General features: G+C 34.7%; 2 protein-coding genes across 3 annotated transcripts in view; one reads left to right on the top strand and one right to left on the bottom strand.

Moving 5' to 3' along the window:
* Positions 1-1,097, top strand: part of LOC18020104 — a 1,849-nt gene extending 752 nt beyond the window's left edge. The window contains exons 3-5 of the mRNA XM_006402554.2: positions 395-429; positions 646-746; positions 857-1,097. Of these exons, the coding sequence (XP_006402617.2) occupies positions 395-429; positions 646-746; positions 857-943 (223 nt within the window). The 3' untranslated portion in view covers positions 944-1,097. The remainder of the gene's footprint in view (positions 1-394; positions 430-645; positions 747-856) is intronic.
* A 34-nt stretch (positions 1,098-1,131) lies between these two features.
* Positions 1,132-7,172, bottom strand: LOC18020103 (putative ABC transporter C family member 15). Of its 2 annotated transcripts, none has more exons than XM_006402553.2 (11): positions 7,008-7,172; positions 4,470-6,829; positions 4,304-4,390; positions 3,582-4,217; positions 3,324-3,488; positions 2,939-3,233; positions 2,626-2,840; positions 2,197-2,502; positions 2,048-2,111; positions 1,720-1,959; positions 1,132-1,645 (listed from the first exon to the last, which is right to left on the bottom strand). In XM_006402553.2, exons 1-11 carry the CDS (start codon positions 7,030-7,032, stop codon positions 1,518-1,520), a joined length of 4,521 nt encoding a protein of 1,506 aa, XP_006402616.1. In that variant the 5' UTR covers positions 7,033-7,172; the 3' UTR covers positions 1,132-1,517. The 2 variants fall into 2 exon arrangements, with proteins under 2 accessions (XP_006402616.1, XP_024012775.1); XM_024157007.1 differs by having other exon boundaries at positions 4,470-6,826.
* Positions 7,173-10,908: the final 3,736 nt, after the last annotated feature.

Raw genomic sequence — 10,908 nt, 5'->3', positions numbered from 1 at the left:
ACTAATGAAAGCTTAGAGTTAAGAAAGAAAATTCAGGCAGATTTTCTTAAGTTATTGTTTTGAGATGATTGTTTGAAGGATTAGTTGTCGTTGATGCAAGAAGATGTGATATTGTGTTGGAAAGACATTAATAAGCTTTATAGTTGGAACAGTAGATGACTTGAATCCATCATCTACTGTGCTTTTTTAGCCTAGATTTGGAAGCCAACCTCTTCACTTGGATCCCTCTCTTTGCCAGTGGCTTTATTTGATGTGGTCTAAACAATTTATCTTTCCGATTCAAAATTTCATTCATATTTCAGTGCTATTTCTGTTTATTTTCTGATATACATGAAGTCGATGTGCTCTAAGCCTCTAACAAAACACTTTTATTATATCAATTTCATGGAAGCAGCTTATCAATCTTCCAGACAGTTCGACCAATTCCAGGTACTGAACATATACCATTTACTATGTTTGTTGCTTTCCTTATACAATTTTTTATTTTTGGGTTGAAATTTGAGTGATGTGATCTTATAACTAAATAGAAAACCATATGATAAGTATGTTTTAAGCTAAAATGTAAAAACCTTGCATATATTGAAGTGTATCATTAGTGGTTTCTGACTCTGTCCCTTTTCTGGTGTTTTTCTCAATTATTTGTAGAGCTCTTAATAATCGGGTGTGGAAGATGCAACCAGCCACTGAATCCCCAAGTCCGTCAGTTCGTAAAGTCAATTGGCATGAAGCTAGAAACAGTAGATTCCGTATGTCTATCCAGCCCAGCTTCTCTTGTCCTCCTACAAGTCCTTGCTCTGTTGTTTTGGAATATTTGTGTTTTGTCTGTGCTTATTGATTTCCTCCCTGTTCTATCCAGAGAAACGCTGCATCCACGTACAACATACTGAACGAGGAAGGCAGGATTGTAGCTGCTGCATTGCTTCCTTATGGAATTACATCCTAAGATACTCATCAGTACCTCTAAACTTTTGTAGAACAACAAACTTTGAACAACTCCTCTATAGTTGAAACACAAACACTTTTTTTTTTGTCTATTGTTAATAAAAGGTTTAATACTCTTTGTTCGAAAGGAGTTTGCAAAAAAATCGAAATATCCACATTTCTATTTTTTAGGATGACCACATTATTACATAATTGAATTTTTTTTATGTTTCCCTGCTTTATTGAATTGAAGTTTATGTGAAAAATAGAGAACAGGTTCCTGCTTTATTTCATTGGTGACATGGAAAGTTCTCCAAGAACACTGAAAAACTCAGTGAATACCCTAACCACAAGTAATTTGTGATTAAAACGTAAAATAATACTGAAAAAAAAATGTTGAACCGAAGACTTTCTTCAGTGCGCCTTGCTTCTAGCCACGGTAGTCTCTCCATGTAACTGTTCAACTTATGTACTTAAATAACTAGTTCGACTTTCAACTTGAGTTTAACTGTTTTATTGGTCCTTGGTTTTCTCCTCTACAGATCATCACTTTGCACTTGCTTTCAGCTTGTATTGACTCTCGATGGTTCTTCTTGTCAGGTGAGAAGATTATTCGAGCTGGTAAAGTGTTTAGATCTCATCGAATACTCTTTTATGAGTTTGGAGAAGAAAGAATCGTCCCTCTCTAGCAGTTTTGCAGGTGAGTCAAACTCTGCGATTCGTCCTGCTCATGAAAAAGTGATTTAGACCTCATTACTAAATATGTATGTATGAAAACACAAGTATTGTTGGTCTTACCATCACTTAGAACCAGAACAAGATCGCTCTCGATCACTGTGTGGATTCTATGTGCTATAGTCACCACTGTTCGATCTTTAAATTCTTGACTGATGATCTTCTGTATCACACCATCTGTTGCGGAATCAACTGAAGCAGTGGCCTCATCGAGCACGAGAATGTTACTTTTCTTCAACAACACCCTCCCAAGACAGACCAACTGTCTTTGCCCTACGCTCCAATTTTCTCCATTTTCAACAACTGTTCCATACATTCAAGAATCTTAGTTTTCATAGTCCTGAAATTTTTTAAGCTATATTGTTTCTCATGATGATCTCAGAAAACTCACCTGTAGCATCCAGCTTCTCATCCTTTCCACGAATAACTTCTCCTAGTTGGCATTTATCAAGCGCCTAAGATATTAACCATTGTATTAGAATGCTTTCTCAAAGTCAATCAAAGAAGAATTGCAGAGGAGATTTTGTAGTTATTTTTTACCTCCCATATTTCGCGATCAGTGTGCTGAGACAGAGGGTCTAGATTCACTCTGACAGTTCCATCAAACAGTGCTGGATCTTGAGGAATAATCCCAAGTCTTGATCTCAGGTCATGTAGACCAATCTTTGTAATATCAACATCATCAATAACTATGGTTCCTTGACTTGGCTCAACAATCCTAAATATTGCCTGAATCAAAGTTGATTTGCCGCTTCCAGTTCTTCCTACAACGCCAATCTTTTTCCCTCCTGGAAACTCACAGGTGATGTTCTTCAGGACAGCTGGGAAATGTTCTGCATACCGGACCTGGAAGAAAGACATCTCAGAATTGAGAATCTTGATTATTACAGATGTTTCTGTGAAGTGGATTATTAGTTTTCACAATCATATGTTCAAGATATCTCAGTAATGTATTACTTTCTTGTTTACCTGTAGGTTTCTGAAGACAATTGATCCAACATTTGGCCAGTTATCAAGAGGTTTATTATCATCAATTACTAAAGGTGCCTCACTTGGGATTTTGGAATACTGAAGAATTCTTTCTACAGAAATCATTTTGTTTTCTGCATTACATATGTTCCATATCACTGTCGCTTGTAAAACATTCAGACTTAGGCCATAAGTGACTCCAAGACCAGCAATGCCTGTAAGAAATTAAGTAGAACATGAAGTTTGAGTTTTCAATTATCCAAGTAGTAGATTAGACAATGTATTTGCTAATTTTATGATGCATGAGACTTACTTGGATTGATGACACCTTCAGGGAGAGTCACAAGTAACACCAATGAAAAAGCAAAGACAAAATGAGAAAGCAAATTAAGTCTGAAGGAAAGCCACTCCATTGCTGATGCCACATGGAACCATGGCTTTGAATGGTTATCTATGAGACTAAGGTTTGAGCTAATGAAGCGATCTCGTTGATCAAAAGCGCGTATTGTTGTGGCACCAGCAAGCGATTCAGCAAAATGGTGGAGGATTGGAGCTCTTTCTACTCCGGACATGCGTGACAGTTCTCTTGCGGTTGGTGTGTAGTATCTCTGAATAAAAACAAGTAATAAACTTAGCAAGACTTTCTTTTATCATGCATTGACGCTAGAATCAGTTTTTTTTTTTTTTTTTTCTCTTACCTGGTAAAACACGCAGGCTACTGCTACTGGAATGAAGATGACACAAACTTGCCAAGCAACTTGAGACATTACGAAGATCGTTCCAACAATCTGAATGATCGAAAAAGCACACCAACCTAGTTTGGTTGCCATTTCCAAGTCCAGAACGCTTTGATCTGTGGATGCCTATTATTGAACATGAAAAAGGTTATGTCACATATATAAGTCTTGATTGATAAAGAAACCATATATTTTGTTGGATTGATTCTGGTCACTCACTCTGTTCAAGATTCTTCCTGTTGGAGTCGAATCGAAAAATGACATGGGAGCTCTGAAAATGCTGCAGAGCATCCTTGAGAAGAACTTCTCAGCTGTTAAAAGTCCACCTATCGCTACTAGAATAGTCCTTGCTAAAACACAAAGTGAACTTCCTGCAGCAAGAAGTGCGTAAACAAGTAAAATCCGATCCATCCCGAACTTTGGTTTGGATTCAGAAGATGGAGGAGCAGTCCATGCCATCCAGTAGTTGCTAGCAATCTGCAGCATTTGGAAGCAAGACTGAGCCAAGATTATGAGTGGCACAAGCAACCCGCCTTTTACCGTTCTCAAATACGCTAAGTAAACTTCTTTGCCAATTACTCCTTTCTCTGTTTCTTCATCTTGTACCAGCTTTGCTTCCTTCTTTTTGTTCTCTGTTGAGATGTTATGCTCTGAGTCACACTGTGCTTGAAGGCTCTCTGCAATTGATGCTGTTTCATCTTTGGATTCATCTTTAAAGTTTCTGCTTGACTTTTCAATTGATAGGATTGACTCTAGTGCTTCGTTATGAGCTCCTACAAGAACTTCAAAACCTATGTTCTGCTTTAGAAGCTCTTCGAATCTGCCTGCTTGCATCACTCTTCCCTTTTGCATCACCTAGTATAGTACACAGACTAATGTAAATGGAAACTAACAATTTCTTTGGAATTTGCATAGTTAATATAAATGGCGGTTTCGCTAACCAGAATGAGATCTGCTGCTGGAAGAAACTCGACTTGATGGGTAACATAAAGGACTGTTTTTTCTTTCAGTATCCCCATTAAGCATTCCTACAAAACCATCAAAACATTATCATTTTCAGTTGTGGATTTTTGAAATGATTAAAGAATGCAAAGTTGATGAGTATACCTCAAAGAGTTGTCTTCCTGTATGTGCATCAACAGCGCTAAAAGGATCATCGAGTAGATATATATCAGCATCCTGATAAACCGCACGAGCAATCTGTATCCTTTGCTTCTGACCTCCACTCATGTTTATCCCTCTCTCACCAATCTCTGTCATGTCTCCATTAGAGAACAGCTCAAAGTCCTTTATCAAAGCACATGCTTTAACAGTTCTCTCATACTTCTCGCTTTCATAGATGCTTCCAAACAGAATGTTATCCCTTATAGTCCCAGTTAGTATCCACGGAGACTGAGGAACGTAAGCTTGTTTACCGCTGACTCTGACTGCTCCTTTCAGCTTCTGAATCTCCCCTAATATGCATGAGAGTAAGCTTGATTTCCCTGATCCTACAGCTCCACAAATCGCCACTTTCATTCCTCGTTTTACTCTCAGTTCAATCCCATCGAGAGTTGGTCTGCTTGCCTCAGGTTCCCAGCTGAATGCTCCGTTTTCTATTTCGACACTGAAGGCTGCATGATCCTTTGAAGAATTATACTCAACTGCATCTTTCTGAGTCTCACTTTGTTGAAGGTAGGAAGCGATTCTATCTGCAGAGACCTTGCTTTGAACTAGAGCAGAGAGGAGATCAGGTAAACCAAAAATCGGACTTTGTAACATTTGAAACGTTGCAAGAGCAGATAAAACTGCTCCAGCTGTTAGCTTCACTCCAATTAGCATACAAGTAACAAAAGTCACCACAGAGATCAAAGCAGGAGCTCCCCAAAGGATGAATGTTGTGAAAGCTTGTAGCCTCAAAGATTTCCGTAGACAATCATACTCTTTCTTTCTCAATCTTTTAACCTTGTTGAGAAACTGGTTATCCCAAGCTTGAAGCTTTAGAATCTTCATGTTTTTAAGAATCTCTGAAGTTGCTTTCATTCGATCATCTTTGGCATTCATGATATCTGATTGGTAGTTTCTCTGAATCCTTGTCAGTGGATAATTGCAAGCCATCACCATTAAAGTTGTGACCAATGCAGCTAAAGCTCCAAGTCCCAGATGTTTTTGCAATATAAAAATCGCTGAGAAGATCTGAATAGGTAACATCCATATAGTGTTTACATACCAGATGAAATCAGTGATTCTCTGAACATCTACACTCATGTAGTTGATGATCTCTCCGCTCGTGTGGCTTTGCCGAGATTGACTCGATAAAACCAAACCTTTTTGGTATATATGTGATATCAAAGCTGCTCGAAGGCGTAGTCCTAGCTGACGAGCTCCAAAGATCCATTGTCTTTGAGTAACCGTCTCAACGATCTTTGCACTTAGAAAACCAAGTGCAAGAAAGTAACCATACTTTAAGCTCTGGTCTTGTTTCTCGGTTAAAAACACCACAAAGTCATTGATGAGATATGGTCCGATGTAAGCCGTACTCGCGTTTACAACTGCAAATACCGCGTTGATCGCTGCTTTCTTCCAGACAAATCTAAGAACCGACTTGTAGAAGAAAGCCTTTCCGAGTCCTTCTTCTTCTATGGTGGTTTTCAGTTTCTTGTCAAAGGCTTGAGAACAAAATTGAGCGGAATCTTTCACATCGATGTCTGGTACATCGTCTTTTTCGAGAGGTCTCTTGTATCCAAGGGAGAACAAAGGGTTGATCCATGAGAAAGTGATGCGTTGGAAGAGAGTAGCATTCCCATATGGAGAAGAAGAAGAAGAAGGAGAATCTTTCTTGCTATGTTCTGTTTCGCCACCGAGTAGTAACGGCTCTGTAATTTCGCTGGATTCAAGAAGAGGGAAACCAGTCTTTCCTCTGATTGAAACAGCCAGCAAGAACAAGGATGCAATAACACCAGTCAAATCGCAATAATCCTGAAACCCGAGGGGTTCGTGTTTCGCGGTTATGAACTGAGCATCAAAGGCAAAGGATAAGATGAAACTGCAGAGCCACCACAACCTTAACATCCAAGAAAACTTAACAAGACTCCTTTTCCTGATCTTCACCACATAAACAGAGATGATAAGCCACGAGAAAGCCTGGGAAATCTCTGCGGAGAAGACAGAAACAGAGGAATCACACCGTGACACCACGCTGTCTCGAAACAGCGAAAGCAAGATAACGCAATGAGCCCCGAAGATCGACACAGAGCAGACAAGAGACAAGCTGTAAGAGAAGCTCTGCTTCACGGTTATGCTCTGCTTCTTCAAGTCTTCTACAGCATGATCTCCTCTGTTTCTCACTACACCAAGCCAAATCAGTGTGAAATGAATAACAAAGAAAGCGAAGAAGGCAACTTGCATACTGATGCTTATACGTTCCTTCAAGCACACAGAATTCAGCTGCAACCATTGTGTTCTCAGGAGAAGATAACCCATCTCTGCTGCTCATATCAAAGCAAACACGATCAGATAAAAAGAAAGAAAAGTTTGAAACTGATAACATCTTTCGATTTCTAATATGAGGAGAGCAGACTGTTTATGTTTTGTGAAGCATTTTCATGATCATATACAGTAAGTTAGCAGAAAAGCAGAGACTTCAAGTTAAGATTTCAATTTTACCTGCAGAACCAAAGGGTCTGGACATAGCTTCTTCTTCTGTTGGGAAGACACGGGTCTTTGCTCGAAGAGTTTTAGAAACAAGCACTAGAGATGATTGGAGACGATCAAGTTCATGTTTTGTTTAGTGTTTTGCTTTCAAATGGAACTGTAGAAGCCGGAGGGGGAGAGAGAGAGAGTCTGTGTGTGGGGAATTGCTTGAGATGATAGTGACGACGAGTACCTCATCTGACAAGTGATGTCAGCTACAAAACAACAAAAAGAGAAACCACTATGAATGATCGATATGTTGGGGACATTGGAGAAAAACAAATTGGTTTCTCTTATTACTTACGGGACAACGTAAATTATACGCTCTCCATATCATAAAGCTACAAGTTTAATGTGTTTTTTGTTTTCCTCAAAAAGTTTAATGTTTTGTTTTGAAACTTTTTACAGAACTTAATAGACTGTTCTTATTCTAAAGCAAAATATTAGTTGTCTCGTATATAAACTCTAACTAATATTAAGAAAATAAACAAAAAGAAATATTATACAAATTTTGCATTAAAAATACTATACAAGTTGTCTCGTATATATAACTCTAACTAGTATTTCTATTTCTAATACAAGTTGAACTAAAGCCACATGATTCCTAATTCGTAGAAATTTGATTAGACTTGGTATTAGTGAAAGTTTTGTTGTTAAGCAATAAGGGGATGCACGTATATAGAAAACGACTTCCTTCTATGAGAGTTAGGCTCGAAACGTTTGGAAAAGAGTGAGTGATAGAGATTCCATTTCGATTCGAGTACAATGCACTCTGTCTTTTATCACTCAATTGTTGGTGGGCGGGACCATATATACTCGCGTGCGATATTACATCGTCTCTTATACATCTAGTTAAAAACATGAAATTACGTAAGTATTGTTACTTCTATACATATTGGTTAGATATTTGTTGTTTTACTACCACACGATTCTACGAAAGTGTAGTATTACTTACTAAAAAAGGTTGCTTAAATTATATATATATATATATATATATATTTTTTTTTTTTTTTAAATTATTATATGTGAATTTGTTTCATATTAATCACTAAGTGATGTGTATTATTTTTAGAACAATTTTCAAATGGTAATCTGTTAGCTAGTAATAGCGATTGTCACTTGAAGATATATAATTTTCAAAATGATCATACTTGCACGAAATTTTGCGTAAACACTTTTGCATTGTTTTCCGATTTCAGAGTAAGTTTTTAACTTGAAAATATATAAAAACATTAATAATTTGGTTATAAACACAAATATTTGTTAGATTTTTATAGTTTTACTGTTATAGGTTATAATTATAATTGCATTCTAACCTCGTGTATCTGTACGAGAATATTTTTTTATTGTTTAACAAATTTTGTAATATAATTTATGTTTTTGAGTTTAGATATAATTATGTTTATAAATATATTTTTAGTAAGTGAAAATATTGATTTTTGTGTTTAGATATATTTTTATAGTATTAAAATTCATTATAATTATAAATATATAATTTTAACCTGTCCGCTAATATTAATTCAAAATGAACTATTATAAAAACATAATTCTAACTTTTCCGTTCATATTACCGTATAATATAAATATTTGTTAAAAGTTTGAGATGTATTAACAGTATTATTTAGTATTATAGTTTTTTAAAATTTAATCAACGAAGGGAGTATACAACTGGTTTTTCAAACCACATTATAGTGTATGTAATAATTTTTATTTTTTTTATGTTTTTATTTTGTATGAAAAATATATTTTTGATACACATGTATAATTCAAAATTAGTGATTTTAGTTATCAAAATATTTTTAACCCGGTTTTTATATATAATTTTAGTTCTATGAATTTTAAAAAATATATTTTTAATATTTAAATTATATATTTGAATTTTACCTGTTATTTTATTATTAATTTGTAAATAAATCATAATCGTAAATATATTATATAAGCAACATAAACATTATATCATTTACATCATTATAAATATTTTATATTTCAAATATGACCAATTATTTTTTATATGTGAATTATTTTTTCTTTTAAAAATTCTAGATATTTTTGATAAAAATGTTTAATAGTATAGAAATTATTTAAATTAGAATCTTTAAATCAAATCTAAATTAATATCTGATTTATTATTTTTAATCAAATCAAATCAAATCTAAATTATCTATATTTAAGGAACTCTAAAAATATTTAAATTAATAACTAATTTTCGAAATTAAATATAAATAATTATTAAAATTATTTTTAAACACTTAAAAAAAATTAGGAGTGTTTGGAAACAAGTACAAAATGTGCTTTTGTTTTAATATAATAGATATTTTTTTAAAGTTCTATATTTTAATGCCGACAAAAAATCAATATCAATTATTTTTTAATTGTGATCAAAAGTGATTTGGAAATATTCAATCTTCACCAAGTACCACCACTAATTGTTGCAATGTAAGCGTGGAAAGCATATAGTCCAATAAAGTTGATCACAGCTAATTCCTTAAATAAAATATTTTGACTTCCTAACTATCAATATTAACTATCCTCCCATACACATACACATACACATATATAGAGGTTGTCATTATAATAGTATACGCATTTTCGTGTGCAAGATTCATAACATCAGACTGGAGATGCTTAATAGGTCTATAAAAGGAAAAAAAGAAAAGGATATGTCATGTAATATATTAGTCGGTGAATTTGGTCCATAGTTGAGTCGAGATGCCGCTGATCACAAGAATACTCCAGCGAAATAGCGACAAAGATTCTTGATAAAAGCGTCTCCGATCTTTATCACTACTATCTCTTCATTGAATTTGATGGATTTAGTCGGTCTTATCAGGGGCCGGACGGACTTAACCGGTTTTGCTAGAACCGATCTGATCTTATAAGTGTCGGTTTACAAAAGTTTGGTCTTCTATATACGTGGATCTCTAAATCTTTTTTTTTTTTTGCTTTCGTCAAACGTATATATTTTTTTTCTTTTTATGATCTCCATAGACCATAGTATGTGTGTCTTAACTCTTAAATTGAAAAAAAAAAAACAATATATAAAATTTAAATGTCTTGTCTTCTAACAAAATGTGTAGGCAGTTGGCATATGTTTAGTGATTTCCACGTGAGTTTCTTGGCTGTTTCGGTCCTATTTTCTTCTTATTGTTTGTTTATTGTTTAGCTACGTCTTCGACTTGCCTTTTCTTAACTTTGGAAAAAGACAAATCCATTATAAAAAGACCTATCTCCCCATTCAGCTTCTAAAAGTCCGTGATTATATAGCAATCAATAAGAGCCATTCATGGAATTTCTTTTTACTTGCCACATTCGTTGCACATATTACCAATTACATGAATTTAAGATTATAGTGCTGGAAGTGATATACTAGTGTAACCTTAAATTCATAAAAGGGTTGGTTGTCTATGAGAATGACCCAAAATGAAATGAACGTGGACCCAAAAAAAAAAAAAAAAAGAAATGAACGTGGACGATAAAAATAAAAATTATTATTGATTGTTAGTTTGCTTCATATGAGGGCTTGGATATACTGAAATCAGATGAAGGCAGAAGTTCATGGGCCGATCTCATCTACTCTATTTATTTTTATTTTTTATCAAAATCATTTCCCATCTTAATCAACGACTCACACACGTAAATCGGTAAATGTAAAATGTCATATTTTTCGACCACAAAAAAATAAGTAAAATGTCATACTTATTGTAACACTCTAACTACCTAAAAACTAAGTCAAAATAAAGTAGTATTTGGAATATCATCCACGAGTTACATTCGAATGATTCTTCGGGCTACATATAAAAAGTAAATTTAAGCGTGTGTCCAGTAGTATACCTCGAGTTATTTTGTTTTCTTTTCTAAATGATTAAAAATAATT

Source organism: Eutrema salsugineum, unplaced genomic scaffold (assembly GCF_000478725.1).
Source record: "Eutrema salsugineum unplaced genomic scaffold, Eutsalg1_0 scaffold_19, whole genome shotgun sequence".
Lineage (NCBI taxonomy): Eukaryota > Viridiplantae > Streptophyta > Magnoliopsida > Brassicales > Brassicaceae > Eutrema > Eutrema salsugineum.
This window is presented reverse-complemented; position numbering and strand designations above follow the sequence as displayed.